The 15981-nt window shown below is 36.9% G+C and overlaps 2 protein-coding genes and 1 long non-coding RNA gene across 4 annotated transcripts in view; 2 read left to right on the top strand and 1 right to left on the bottom strand.

Moving 5' to 3' along the window:
* The window catches only part of LOC137073263 (probable ribonuclease ZC3H12C), a 193498-nt gene that overhangs the window by 57702 nt on the left and 119815 nt on the right, over positions 1–15981 (top strand). The window lies entirely within an intron of this gene.
* On the bottom strand, positions 4231–6489 carry LOC137074016 (uncharacterized). Its single transcript, XM_067442724.1, has one exon. It carries the CDS (start codon positions 6077–6079, stop codon positions 5219–5221), a length of 861 nt encoding a protein of 286 aa, XP_067298825.1. The 5' UTR covers positions 6080–6489; the 3' UTR covers positions 4231–5218.
* On the top strand, positions 11962–14589 carry LOC137074014 (uncharacterized). Of its 2 annotated transcripts, XR_010904857.1 has the most exons (5): positions 11962–12387; positions 12705–12746; positions 13083–13150; positions 13325–13448; positions 14407–14589. It is a non-coding gene; the product is annotated as an uncharacterized lncRNA (long non-coding RNA). The 2 variants fall into 2 exon arrangements; XR_010904856.1 differs by lacking the exon at positions 11962–12387 and having other exon boundaries at positions 12398–12746.

The raw sequence follows: 15981 nt of genomic DNA, 5'->3' as shown, positions 1-15981 counted from the left end.
ACAATTTTCAAATATTCTCCTGTTTAAATGCATATTGCCTGTCGTGCACATTCTCAGCGGTATAAAAACATGCTGCATGTTTTAGAGAGGTCGTCTTTGACCAGTAAATATGGCATATTCAGATGACTTTGATATCGTTATTTTAAATTTAATTACATTTAAACATTTAAAAGTGGCTGTTTATAATACACTTCCATAAAATGTATGCAGGCATATTCCTCTTACCTGACACTGATATTAAAATAATTTTTGCGGTTTCTGTGATTTGGCTTTATTTTTTATTATTTTTTATTTAAAAAAAATATTGAATGCCACACATATTGAAATAAAAACAAGCATGCTTTTTGCTGCATAAAATTGGTGAACAATCACAAGCTACGGTAGGTCAAAAACACATAAAGAGAAGTGTAAGGATAATACAACTTCAGCATTTGGACAGTGTTCTGCACTCATTTTGAAATTGACATTTGACATCATCTGACATAAAATTAAAGAATAAAATGTAATTGATCTCATAGATGTGAGTGTTGTGGTTCCTGGTCATAGCAGCACCAGTTGCTGCAGTTAATGAGGTGAATTCAAATGACTTTGACATAGTCCCTTTATTTATTTTTTCCCATATTAAATGCCTATTGCCTGCTGTGCACAGTTAAGCTGATGCCACCGGGGTGGCGGTGCCCCCGGCTTGGGCCCGTCATCGCTGCTCGCAGCTTTAATTATTATTATTATTATTATCTTTTCGCCTTTTGGGCATTTTTGGGGCCTTTCCCATGCTCGAAAACTCTTGAAACTTTGCACACGCATCGGAATGCGCGGCCAACAGGGTCGGGCAGAGGCCTTTGACCCGGGCGTGGCAGGGGGGCTCAACAGCGCCCCCTTGAAAAACTGGGTCTATATATTAAACACACTTGCACGTACATGTATGAAACTCGGTACACTTATAGATCTCATCGGGCCAAACAACTTCCGCACTCATAGTCATAAGCTTCGCCCAACAGGAAGTGAGCTATTATGGGTTGTTCGGAAAACGCATGCTCTGGAATTTGCGATACTCCTCCTAGACGATTCACCCGATCAGCACCAAACTCGGTCAGCATGAAGTCAAGACACTGCGGATGCCAAATTGCGAGTAACTTTTTGATATCTCGAACGGTTTGGCCGTGGCGAAGAGACAAATTTATGGCGAGAAAAGGGAAACAGGAAGTGTGTTATAACTTTTGCATACATTAATTCATTTTGATGAAACTTCAGCTGTGTGTTCGTTGTAAGAGGCCGATCACATGGATATGACTTTTGTGAGTCAAAGTTATAGCGCCACCAACTGGCAGCAGGAAGTGTGTCACTTTTGTCCAAAGTGGGGGGGTTAGTTTTATCTACATTCACCAAACTCGGTATATATATTGTACATTTTGAGCCGGACAACTTTCTAATTTACAGTCATTAGCTCTGACCAACAGGAAGTCAGATAATTTGGTTGGAAGATAACAAGAAGTGGCAAAGCGAGCTCTGAGTTTTTACCTTCTCCTCAAAAGCGATTCATTCAATCTCCTCCAAACTCGGACAACATGAAGTAAATATACAGAAGATGCTAAAATGCGAACGGTTATTGGATATCTCAAACGGTGGTCCCGTAGCAAAAGCCTAAAAAACACAAAATAAGAACACAAGTGCCTGGTTCATAAATAAGGCTATACTCCCACCTGCTGGTTATTCTATATATCACACTGTTTTTTTTTTTTTTTTTTTTTTTTTTTTTCCCAACACTTATGCTCTCCCTTAAATGTCCAATAGAGGGCAATATTGTATAAGTTTTCAAGCAAAAAACCTTGCCTCTGTGTGTGTGTGTGAATGGTTTTCTAGCCTGGTGGGGACTTAAACCTGAATGCACACAGACTCATGGGGACTTCTCAATGGGCACAAAAGCTTATAAATCAAACAGAATGAGTTATTTTGAAAAGGTGAAAATGCAGAAAGTTGTGTGATGGGTAGGTTTAGGGGTAGGAGCAGTGTAGGAGGACAGAATATATGGTTTGTACAGCATAAAAACCATTACGTCTATGGTGAGTCCCCAGAAAAAGATAGTGAACCAGACATGAGTGTGTGTGTGTGTGTGTGTGTGTGTGTGTGTGTGTGAGGGGCAGGGGCGGGGGGGGGGTGAAGGGGGGTGTTGTGGATGGGGGGATGGGCTGAGCTGATTTGAGTTGCCTGCAGCATACTTCAGCATTACTACTGTGTGTGTGTGTGTGTGTGTGTGTGTGTGTGTGTGTGTGTGTGTGTGTGTGTGTGTGTGTGTGTGTGTGTGTGTGTGTTGTTCTAGCCTGGTGGGGACTTCAACCTGAATGCACACAGACTCATGGGGACACATGTCACTGTAGGGGCCTAAATTGAGGTCCCAATGGGTACAAAAGCTTATAAATCATACAGAATGAGTTCTTTTGAAAATGTAAAAATGCAGAAAGTTTTGTGAAATGGGTAGGTTTAGGGGTAGGGGCAGGAGGACAGAATATATGGTTTGTAAAGCATAAAAACCATTACGTCTATGAGTCCCCAGAAAGATAGTGAACCAGACATGAGTGTGTGTGTGTGTGTGTGTGTGTGTGTGTGTGTGTGTGTGTGTGTGTGTGTGTGTGTGTGTGTGTGTGTGTGTGTGTGTGTGTGTGTGTGTGTGTGTGTGTGTGTGCGCTAAAAAGATTACCTCTCAATGCTGTGCTTTGGCCTGCATTAAAGGATTAAACATATTATTCTGGGTTTGAATAAAAAAATTAATGTATAAAACCAGTTTATTTGTAGGGCATTGACAATATTGTTTTATATAATTAGTTAAATAATTGTGTTAATACAAATAATTATTAATAAAACATATAAATATTTAAAAAAAATTACTAACAAAGGAAAAAACACATTTAATTGTCTTTTTCAACAAAAAGTAATTGGTGTGTGTAACTTAAAAATGAGAAGATTAATGTTTAAGGACTAAAATGATAACCAATGAGCTACCGGTATATAGAATAACCAGAAGGTGGAAGTGTAGCCTTATTTAGTAACCAGGTTGGATATGTCCTAGGGAACACTGTTTTGAAGATAAAACTATTGTTGTTATTGCAAAACAGTGTTTTCAGACAGTGAAATAAAAACAATGTTCTCTCACTGTTTAGATTTTGTGTCTGTCATTCCCCCTCCCCCCTCACTCTCCCTCTCTTAGGATCACTGTGTGTGTGTGTGTGTGTGTGTGTGTGTGTGTGTGTGTGTGTGTGTGTGTGTGTGTGTGTGTGTGTGTGTGTGTGTGTGGAGGGGGTCTCTCTCACTCTGTGTGTGTGTGTGTGTGTGTGTGTGTCACCTTTTCTCTTGTGTTTTCATAATTTAACCCTTTCATATCATAGGCTATCACAAATATCTATCACTTTATTGTGAAAAATAAGTAAAAAACTAAAACATATATTATATCTTTAATTAAATACTGGTCTTCTGAACTTACAAAATTTTGAGCTGCAAAAAATATATTTGCACATAATTGAAAGTGATGTCCCAATACTTTTAATTGTTTTCTATAACATGGGCTTTAAAGAAGGTCATGTGCTGTGTTTGCAAAGATCACGTATGACACCTCTTTAAACTAATTATTTATTGATAGAATTCAAATGGATAAAAAAAGTTAATTTCACATGATCTTATTAAAGTGGCTGTTTATAATAAACTTCCATAAATTATATGCACGCATATTACTCTTCCCTGACACTGATATTAAAATCATTGTTGCGGTCTCTGTGATTTGGCTTAATTTATTTTTAAGAGAAGTGTAAGGATAATACAACTTCAGCATTTGGACAGTATTCTGCACTCATTTTGAAATTGACATTAGACATCATCTGACATAAAATTAATGAATAAAATGTAATTGATCTCATAGATGTGAGTGTTGTGGTTCCTGGTCATAGCAGCACCAGTTGCTGCAGTTAATGAGGTGAATTCAAATGACTTTGACATAGTCCCTTTATTTATTTTTTCCCATATTAAATGCCTATTGGCCTGCTGTGCACAGTTAAGCTGATGCCACCGGGGTGGCGGTGCCCCCGGCTTGGGCCCGTCATCGCTGCTCGCAGCTTTAATTTGCTTTAATCTTCTTTAAGCGCCGGGGAGCAACTATGTCTAAAGTGCTAGTAAGGAGAGAGTCAATAGTTTCGGTTGCAGCATCAAGTTCGTCTTGGCTATCTGTAATGCTGAGGAGATGGAACTGATGAGGAAGATTATGTACAAAGCAATCTTTAGTCGCAGCGGTTATCGTCCTGCCATATTTGAAGCGAGGGGATGGCTTTGCAGCCTTAGGTAAATTAAGTATACATGATATTAGGTAATGATCTGAGATGTCATCGCTCTGCTGCAGAATTTTAACAGTATCAACATTTATTCCATGTGACATTATTAGATCTAAAGTATGATTAAGGCGATGAGTGGGTCCTGATACGTGTTGTCTAACTCCAATAGAGTTTAGAATGTCTCTAAATGCCAATCCCAATGCGTCTTTTTCATTGTCTACGTGGATATTAAAATCCCCAACAATTAGTACTTTATCTACAGCTAATACTAACTCCGATACAAAACCAGCAAATTCTTTGATAAAGTCTGTATTGTGCCCTGGTGGCCTGTGTACAGTAGCCAACACAAATGTCAGAAGGGATTTATCATTTACACTACACAGTGTTACATAAAGCACCAAAACTTCAAAGGAATTATATTTGAAACTAGACTTCTGAGTAATACTGAAAATATTATTATAAATTACAGCCACACCTCCCCCTTTACCTTTCAGACGTGGCTCATGTTTGTAACAATAATCTCGGGGGGTGCACTCATTTAAAGTAATGTAATCATCAGGTTTTAGCCAGGTTTCTGTCAAACACAGCAGATCTATAATCATATCATTGACAACAAGCGTTTTTGGCGAAAGGGATCGAATATTCAGCAACCCAAGCTTTATCAATTGTTCATCCGTATTATATCTGTTGTTTATTTGTTGGACATCAATTAAATTTTTACTGTTGAATGGTTTTGATGGTTTTTTGTCTTTACTAATTCGGGGAACAGACACAGTCTCTATGTGATAATATCTAGGTGAAAGAGTCTCTATGTGCTGGGATTTAGCTGACTTTGGTGACGTGAGACAGCTAGCAGACGGTTGGTTTAGCCAGTTTGTCTGCTTCCTGACCTGGGCCCCAGTGAGTCAAGGTTTAGCTCTAAGACTATGTGCCAAATTACTAGAGAGAAGAGCAGCACCAGCCCAGGAGGGATGAATGCCGTCCATCTTCAACAGGTCAGGTCTGCCCCAAAAACTTTTCCAATTGTCTATGAACCCTATGTTATTTTGCAGACACCACTTAGACAACCAGCCATTGAGTGATGATAATCTGCTAACTATTTCATCACTCCTTTTCGCGGGGAGAGGACCAGAGAAATATACGACTTTTGACATCGTACTTGCGAGTTTACACACCTCTTTAATGTTAATTTTGGTGATCTCCGACTGGCGAAGTCGAACATCATTAGTGCCAACGTGAATAATAATCTTAGAGAATTTACGATTAGCTTTAGCCAGCACTTTTAAATTTGCTTTGATGTCAGGCGCTCTGGCTCCCGGTAAACATGTGACTATGGTGGCTGGTGTCTCTATTTTCACATTCCGTGTAATAGAATCGCCAATAACTAGGGCACTTTCAACAGGATCCTCAGTGGGTGCGTCACTGAGTGGGGAGAACCTGTTTGATGTTCTAATCGGAACGGAAGAGTGGTTTTTTGATCCGCGACTATGCTTTCTCATCGTCACCCAGCCCTGCTGCGCGGGCTCAGCCGGAACCAAACAATGAGTGTTCACTAAGCTAGTCGCATCCAAAGCAGTATCTAAAGCTGTTACATTCTCACTACTCTCACATAAAGCTTGGATGCGTGTCTCTAAATCTGAAATCTTCTCCGTCAGCCTGATTAATTCCTTACATTTATCACATGTGAAGCCCTGTTCGCCAACGGAGATAGATATGCTAAACATGTAGCATGCAGTGCAAGTGACAATGACAGGAGAAGAAGACATGGCTTACCGTATTTGTTGATGAATCCAAAACTTACCACAGTTGTCTGATGGAGTCTTTTTAATAATCCAACTCACCACAGTTGTCTATAGAACTCAGAAAACAGGAGACCTGGATGCTGGGATGGAAAGCTACCAGGCTAGCGAAAAGCTAACGTGTGGTAGTGATTTAGATTAAAAGCTAGTAATGTCAAATTTAAATTGATAGGCTATATTAAACACTATATGGTGATGAGTAAGTTATATTTAGCAGTGTAAATTACAAAGCAAATATATCAAATAGAGATTCAAACACAGCTATACAGAGCTACAAACACTGTGGCAGCAGCAGCAGCAGGCAGACAGACAGGAGCAATCGATGACAACAGCACAGTGACGGTGAAGGAAGCAGATTTTGTACATTACAAAGATCAATGCCGCCACTTGTTCGAATCAGCTATCGCGTCTGTTTTAAGCAATTTAAACTTTTCCTTTTTGTTAACCCGAGCAAAGAACAACACTCGGCTACCAGATGTGGATTAACGTTACACCGGATACTTTGATGAGGAGGATGTAGAGTGTGATCATGTGCTAACACCACACAGCAGCTCTGGATCTGACCTTTCTGTGCTTTTCCTCACACTAGATCTAGTAAAAATTGTAAATAAATAACTAGCGTAACTATGCTCAAGTCTGAAAATGTTCTAACACATCTGAAATGACTGAATTTGAATAAAGTTTGTGAGACACAATTTTCTTAAGAGTCATCAATATTATATTTTCAAAATATTGCAAATCGCATTCAAATCGCAATACAAATGCCTCACAACGGGGGCAAATGCAGTCAGAGCTTGATGTTTTCTGTTCGACTGTCAATCCGAGATGTTTCAGTTTGTCTGAGATGCTGTTAGTTTCCAAATTTTGCAAAAGCGTGGCGTGAGCATGGCATTTCTGTTGTGTGTCAGCCACAGGGCAGCTGTGTGGTATTTTCTATGCCTTTGCACACCAAGAAGCATGTCTTGCATAGCGCTGCTGCTAGTTCACGTAAAGGGAAGGCCTAGTATTCATGTATACTTCAAGTTAAACATAAACATACAGCAAAGACAATGTCGGCAGTATTGACCATACTATGGTATTGACGGCAAAATAGGCTGCAGAATATTTTGTTTTGTATTGATGTGCAATATTTGAAAATAGATAATTAGTATTCTTTATTTAAATCAGTTATCTGCATTTATGTCAAATCCTAAAGACTTTCAAACATCAAAATATAATTTATTAATATGTATTCATGTCAAAATGACAAACATCTTTTCCTATTGTATTTTGCCTGGAAACGCTTCCAACACACTTGTGTCGCGTGAAAAATAGGCGTCAGTTCTAATTCTAGCATGCATGCATTTTCGGCACGGCTGGAGAGGGAGTGTGCAAGCTCTAACCTGTTAACATGGGACCCAAAATAAAAACATGCCACGCTTGCAGTGTGTTGCCGGCCTAAACATCAAATTTTGTACCTGTTTGTGGTTGCCGTGTGTGTTTCATCCGTCCCCCTGATGCTTCTTTCTGCAGAGAGTGTATTCTCCACGACAAATATCCACTTCCATCTTCTGCACTCTGATAATGCTCCTATGACCATAACAATACACAGACCTGGTAGTTATACATTATACGACTAAGGAAATAAATGCCATATCAATTATAATGCAGATAATCTTTACAAAACACTTGAGAGTCAACAGCTACTTACATAACCAAGCTTGATCCTGGGGTCAGCCAAGTATGGGAATAGGGAGATGATTCCCTTTGGATATTCTTCCTTCAAACGTCGGGAAGGACACACACAAACCAATTACAACCCATAACATCATAAATATAATTTACAAATTACTGTATGAACAACCTACCACTATGTTCACTTGTCAAATGTGCTACTAAGATTTTTACCATGTCACGTCTTTTGCAGTCTGACAGACTTTTAGTGCAAGCGTATTTACATTAACAGTAACCTGTACACAGTAGTTCTTAGTAGTTCTCTGAGAGGTATGAAAAAAAATAGCTGATTAGCTATCAAGTTCAACTGAGCGCTGTTAAATCATTAATCATACTTTCTTTTGTTAAATAATACTAGTTTACTATAATGTTAATAATGCGTTACTCGTTTGTTCCTGCGCAGAACATAAATGACGTGTGACGGTGGCAGTTTACCACTGCGGTGGTCTAGGGCTGTGCCGGTGAACATGACAACCGAACCACCGGCGGTGGTCGGCCACAACATTTTTTTGGTATGTGAATGCTGTTTTACGTGAATATTACACGAATGAAGCACAACGCTTTTTTACATGTTTCCATGGCTGCGAGGTAACATTTAATTGCAAACTTATTATTTTTTTTGTGAATAAAGCGTTGTGCTTCACTCGTGTCATTATATCAAGTTAAAAAAAAAATTGGCCGACCACCATCGGTGCTACTCAGCAACCGCGGTGGCGCTCTGGCTGGTGCGGTTCACGTTCACGCTAGACCTCCGCGGTGGTAAAAAACTAAACAAAAAAACCTGCCACCGTCACAGCCCTAGACAGAACAGTATTCTTAAGTGTTACCGAACAGGAATTAATGCACTACAAAACATGAATTATCTTTGTTCACTAGTTTAAGGCATGGTGCATGGCACTCATCCACATCATCAAAATGGCCAACCGTTAACTCTATACAGAGTCAAATACATGTGGTGCACAACTTCAGCGTTCGTCACGAATTTGATAGACAGCTAGCAAGTTTCATTGGTGTCATTTTATGTTTGTGTAATCTAACGTTATATGTTAGTTATTTACTTTTAACGATAACTTTGCCTAACTAAATTCTATCTTGAGGCCAGAAAGTGATCGCTACGGCTGTGTTTGCCTCCGCGGCGAAGTACATTAAATTAAGCTTAAAGGCTGGTAAGATGAACATTTAGGTGTAAGATTACCACAAGTGATTAAGTTAGTGATGTTCCCTATTTATGTTAACGTTAGCTAACAAAACAGTTTGGTCGAGCACCAAGCAACTTCGCATCAACGTTAACTTGAGAATGTTATCTCTGTAATTCAACTTGACAAAATTTTATGAAATGAATACTAAGACTTTAAAACTTTACTTACTTTGATATTCAGTAGAAGTGCGCCTTCTCGTCGAAACCCGCAGCAGCGATGACCGTGACAAATCGTAATGGCGGATAACAGTTCAATGAAACTTTGCAAGAAGGGGAGGAGTCACCGTTACTCTGTAATTTAGCTCCCACTCTACTGACAAATTTTACTCTGTACACTCAAAACCGAGCAAAAACTACTATATTTGAGGGGAAAAAAAATAACTCTGGAAAAACTACTCCACCATTTTTCCTGTGTGCATAACTAATAAAGAGTTACTGCAGTACTAATGAATAATTCTTCATTAACACTCAAGTCAATAATATTAACTACTAAGGAATGCGTGTTAACTAATCAATATGTTATAGCATTTTTTAATTGTGTTAAGTATCAATTCAATTCAGTCATGCTTCCTTAAGAACTACTATTAAGTAATTACTAATTCAGCTTCACAAGGAATAACTATTAAGTAACTACTAATTAACAGTGATGCACAGTATCAGATCGAGGCCCTTTCTTCTTCTTTAGTACTAATGTTGTTAGATAAATGTACTACAGTTATGTGTACTATATTCATTTACATTCACTCGCAAATGTGCCGATTAATGTTTCTATCTGTGTGTGTCCCCACGCTATAATGTTGCTGTTCTTGCAGCATTAAATCAGAGAAAACAATTCTAGTGAAAGAATACACAGAGATTCAGTGCACATGCAGAGTGCACAAAATGTGAGTGCACACGCAATTTCTGTGAGTCCAGTTTTGTGCGAGAGAATGGATTGAGATTCCGCTTGTAAGCAGAGATTCGTTGCTTGTAAACTTGATGTGCTCTCGCGGTACAATATTAATACTACATTAATGAGGATGTTGATGATTTTTTTTTTTTTTTTTTTTTATGTAAGTATTGTCTGCAACCAGAAGTTCAGGACGGAAACCCATCCCCAATCTAAGTGCCTTGCCAACATGGCTCAGGCATTTTATGTTTATGTGATACCAAATGATTTCTGTATTTAAGGCAATGACTGAGGGGAAAATGAGAATACAGGGAACCTATGAGTCATTAAAAAAGAATTACCAAATAGTTCTCAAGGAGTTACTTCGAACCTGGAACAGTATTCTAAAGTGAAAACATAAGGAACCCATTCATAATTAATGAAGAATTACCAAATAGTTCTCACGGAGTTACTTAGAACCTGGAACAGTATTCTAAAGTGAAAACATAAGGAACCCATTCATAATTAATGAAGAATTACCAAATAGTTAATAGTTAAATAATTAAGCCTAACTACCATTAATACAGTACTAATAAAGGAAATTTAACCCTCTATTTTAAAGGGGCGGCAGTGGCTGGTGGTTCAATCCCCGGTTCTACCTGACCAGGTGTCGAAGTGTCCATGAGCAAGACACCTAAGCCCAGCTGCTCCCGACGAGCTGGATGGCGCCTTACATGGCTGACATCGCCGTCGGTGTACGAATGGGTGAATGTGGGGCAAAAATGTAAAGCGCTTTGGATAAAAGCGCTATATAAATGCAGTCCATTTACCATTTAAAGTGAAAGTTTTATCCTCATTAATTATGGCACTTATTGAATGATATTTAAGTTTATTGACCAGAATAAGTCAATAATTAAGCCTAACTACCATGAATACAGTACTAATAAAGGCAATTTGACCCTCTATTCTAAAGTGAAAGTTTTATCCTCAATTATGGTAGTAAGTTAATAAGCAGCTTCTACAGACACAAAACATATTTTTTGTCTATTTGGATAAATGGTGAAAGGTACAACATGAACGTATTGGCAACATTTAAACAAAGGTGTTTTTACCTCAAAATACATAAAATATATTTTATATCATATAAAAATTTACAATTTTCCTTTTACCATCTTATATATACATGTTACTTCCCTAAACACAAACATAACAATTTTACAGAGACTAAAAATGACAATACAACTTAATGGGTTAATGGGCAATATAGCATTACAATTATATTTTGAGCCCCTAATCTCACTCAAACCTCTAAACCTACACATAACCATTTTTAAAAAAATGAAAATATATAAAGAAAAACAACTAACAAAAGTGTAATCACAATCATTTCTTTATTGTGAAAATGTCAAAAGCGGTAACAATAGTAGTCCGAGTGACGATGTGTTGCAGTCGCAGTCCTCTCTGGTGATATAGTTTTGTATGAGGTAACGTTACAGAGAATTAAAATTATTTAATTTAAACTTAATCCCACTATATGAAGGCGCGCGCGTTTCTCATTCACCACAGACTAAAAACTAAAACACGGCTTGACGCAATCTGTGATGAAGCAGGCGAGGACCAATGAGCGTTTGATATCACTGCCGTAAAACGCAATGTTTAAATTTCCAACGAGTGCGGGATTTGTTTACGGTCGCTGTTGAAGAGAAAGATGGAGCGCGGGATTTGTTTACGGTCGCTATTGAAGAGAAAGATGGAAAACGCTGGATAAAGAAGTTCCTCGTATGGATTCTAAAGATGTGGATTACACCGAACAAATTAAATTAGTGTCTTTTGTGAATTTATGTTGCGTTTTGGTGTACTTTCTACACTGTAACCAATTTCTGTAGTTTTCACAGCATTATTACTGTAAAATGACGAAATTCTTACTGTAGAACCTGTATACAGCATGTTGCTGTAGATCTGCAAAGCATAATGGTCTTTTTTCAATGGCGGGTAAATTCTACAGTATTTTTTTCTCTCCTGTGAATCACAATACAGCATTTTCTAGATTATTTTTTTTTTCAGCCAAGGAAAGCTACGAGATTCCCCACTTTCATCCGAATTTTTACTTCAGAAAGGTAACATAATGTATTTCCAAAGTTTACTCTTGTAAAGTCAACTGTTTGTTCAACTTTAAGAGTGCACTGAGAGAGAAAAGAGTAATGAGCAGCACACTTTCTAGTAAACTCGTCTCATGCTGTGTGTGCATTTTATAATTTTATTTCCACAAATATTTCTGCATGATTTCGATATATTTTCTAGTCTGGCAACATTTGATAACGTCATTAATTTATAGAAGGATAGTATTGTTAAATAAAAATTAAATTGTGTATGTGATCTCTTTTGGTGCAGATCCGTCACATAATGTGATCGCTTTTTTTCCTGTCACCACATGCGCGTGAGGCAGTGAGCCAAAGCCTGCCGACTCTCGACGGTCTCGAGCTGAAAGCAGCTGAGGTATGTACATTAGGCCTAACTTAACATATTTTTCATAGTGATTAATCATGATTTTTCTGAATGGAAACCCCCAGAAACTAGATTGGTAAAATGCTATTCAAACTTGTGGGAGCATGCATGGGCTGTACTGTATTAAGATTTGTCTTATCCGGCAACATTACATTTTTAACGTCTTTAATTTGATTAAAGACTAACGTTAGCATTGGGAAATGACATTCATTTAAAATGGTGTAATTTTTTGTATTTATTGACGCGGTAGCCGTTTAATAATCTCTCGTTTCTTTTCTCTTGCTTGCTGTTGCTGCCTGAGGAATCAGACATTGAAGTTAAGCGGGCCGAGAAAACGCAGCCAGCTAGAGGTAACGTTATCTGTTAAGCTACGTTACTTAACATATTCTTAATAATTTCATGATTTTTCTGAACTTCATTGCCTTCAAGCTGCAGAAACTATAACGTTAGATTGTTAATAGAGTGCCATTCCCGACTTTTGGGAGCATATATTGTATTAATATTTGTCTGATCTGGCGAAATTACATTTATAACGTCTTTTATTTTATTAAATAGTAGCTACGTTAGCTTTAAATAAAAAATTATTTGAAATTGTAATTTTTTACAGTATTGCCACACACTTTCTCTTATGAATATTGAACTTGTGATTTCTAAAACTGTGTTTTCGTTTTATTTTGTGTTACAAGAAACTTCCACCTAAGCAAACGCTGAGGCTCAGATTTCCTGCCAAACACTCCCAGACTCATCATGCTCGGTAAGATCCAAGCACTCAACATACACAATAGATGCCAATATTAAGGGTTACTTCACATATAAAGCATCTTGCACTTACATTCCAAAAATCTCTAGTAGTTACTGATCCAATAGAAAAAAAAGAGGTATTTTTTCTTGGATAGGGTAATGCATAGCCTAATGTTTTTATTTTCAGATTCTTCGTCAGAATTAACCCAGAGCACAGCGAGTGCAATTCAAAGGTCCAGATTAGCAGACAAACTGGGAAGGTGGTCATCAGGGACTTCATCGAGTATGACTGGCAGAACAACTAATTCCAGGTGAGACTTTTAATTGTTACCTTGAAGACCTTTAAATGGTGATTGAAAGTCAGGGGTGGCCAGCAACTTGTCTATTAAAGGGATAGTTCACTTTAAAATTTATTCTCAAGTTGTTTCAAACCTGTATGAATTTCTTTCTTCTGCTGAACACAAAAGAGGATATTTTGAAGAATGTCGGTAACCAAACAGTTAACTGGAGCCAGTGACTTCCATAGTAGGAAAAAAAAAATACTATGGAAGTCACTGGCTCCAGTTAACTGTTTGGTTACCGACATTCTTCAAAATATCCTCTTTTGTGTTCAGCAGGAGATAGAAATTCATACAGATTTGAAACAACTTGAGGTTGAGTATGTGATAATAGCATTTTCATTTTAAAGTGAACTATCCCTTTAGGCCTGCCAAGCATCATTTTCAAATCAGGCAGTTTTACAGCGTCAACACAAGGTGATTCAACAACACTGACATGAAAAACAGGAGGAACATTGTGTGACAACACCAGCCAGTTAGAATACTTTTCCATTCAGAACTCACAAACATAAATTTCACTGTTGTATCACTAACTGCAAACATGGTATTGTGGCAGAAATGTGGGATATTCATGTACAATTTTATAATATTCATGTAGACAGTTATCAAATATTAAAGTAATGGCAAATGACAGAAACCAATTCTGTCTAATAAGAGTCGAGTTGCAACTCCATAATATTTACATTTTATCTTTTAAAAATAGGTTGTTATTTTTACAGATGTTACAGTTTGTGTTAACGAAAATACATTTACATTTTACATCTTTTGTAAAGCTATAAAAAAATATCAGCCCTGGGGGATGCTACTCCACAAACCACCAACAAAGCATATAAAAAATACTAATATTGATTTAAAACTTTATGTGTATGTCATCAACCCATCTGTCTTACTTTTAAACTTTTACATTAATAATGAATTTCTTCCTCTACAGGGTAGAAGACTCAAGCCCAGGAAGTCCAGGTCAAGTTTTAAAAGAATAATAGTTATGGAAAAAAAACATTATTGGAGAAAAACAATATTCAGGTTTGAAATCCTTCTGTTTTTAAAGGGATAGTTCACCCAAAAATTTTAATTGTGTCATCATTTACTCACCCTCAACCTGTATGAATTTCTTTCTTTTGCTGAACACAAAGAAAGATATTTTGTAGAATGCTGTTAACCAGACAGTTGATGGGTCCCATTGACTTCCTTAGTATTTTTTTTTCTACTAAGGAAGTCAATGGGACCCATCAACTGTCTGGTTACCAACATTCTTCAAAATATCTTTCTTTGTGTTCAACAAAAGAAAGAAATTTATACAGGTTGAGGGTGAGTAAATGATGACACAATTAAACATTTTGGGTGAACTAACCCTTTAAATCATTTAATTTTTATAGATTTAATTTTACCCAAACATTTGAATACATATTGATAGTTTTTTTGCTCAAAAAAGGGCTGAAATGAAATAAATTGTTCACAGAGAAATGTTAACTTATTGAAAAAAATGTATATGTTCAGAAAATATATAGATTTGAAATCCTGCTGTTTTTAAATCATTACATTTTTATACATTTGTAATTTTATCCAAACATTTTAATAAATATTGATTTTGTTTGTTCAGAAAAGTGTTTTTTGTATGTTCAGAAAAGTGATGAAATAAAAAACTTACAGAAAAATTGTAACATTGAAAAAATGATGCTATACTATTTTTTTAATGAATTTTTGAAATTAAAAGTGAGAAAATAAATGGCATTTGTGACACTGTCTTTATTTTACAGTACACAAAATTAATGCAGTAATCCTGATTACAGTATAGTTATAAAATACAGTACTGTGATTATTACTGTACATTTTTTTTACAGTAATTTAAAAGTTACTGCGATTATATTTACAGTAAGAATACTGTGAAATGAAATACAGCAACTTACTAGCTAATTGCTGCCAGCAAGTTGCTGTATTTTTCACAGTTATCTTTTTACAGTGTAGTCATTGTGGCCCATGGCAAGCAAAATAAGTATTACATGATAAATCATAGTTAAATTATTACAGAAATCTTATTCATTTTAGGGTTTTAAGGTGTAGTTTGTTTAATGTAAAACCTTTGAACTGAGTGTGCAGCAGAATGTTTATTGCTTTTAGTGTTTTACGTATTAGATTCACGTAGAACCACACTTTACATAAAAATACACATAACTGCTAAACAATAAGAATTTATCTTTAGAATAGAGGGTCAAATTTCCCTTATTAGTACTGTATTAATGGTAGTTAGGCTTAAATAGTGGCTTATTGTAGTTAGTAAACTTAAATATAATTCGATAAGTGTCATAATTAATAACGATAAAACTTTCACTTTAGAATAGAGGGTCAAATTTCCTTTTTAGTACTGTATTTATGGTAGTCAGGCTTAATACGCGAAAGTATTGCTCGTTTGATTTCGCGGAAGTATCTCTGGAGTAGGCTACTTATTTGATTTCGCGGAAGGATACAGATCAAAGGACTTCGCGAGGTTCACCAGAGAGGCAGCAGC

This window comes from Pseudorasbora parva, chromosome 4 (genome assembly GCF_024679245.1).
Source record: "Pseudorasbora parva isolate DD20220531a chromosome 4, ASM2467924v1, whole genome shotgun sequence".
NCBI lineage: Eukaryota > Metazoa > Chordata > Actinopteri > Cypriniformes > Gobionidae > Pseudorasbora > Pseudorasbora parva.
The sequence above is the reverse complement of the archived record's forward strand: the minus strand, read 5'-3'. Positions and strand labels throughout refer to the sequence as shown.

Coding starts and splice junctions, on each gene's coding strand:
- LOC137074016 (XM_067442724.1), bottom strand. CDS start 6,079: ATGTCTTCTTCTCCTGTCATTGTCACTTGCACTGCATGCTACATGTTT.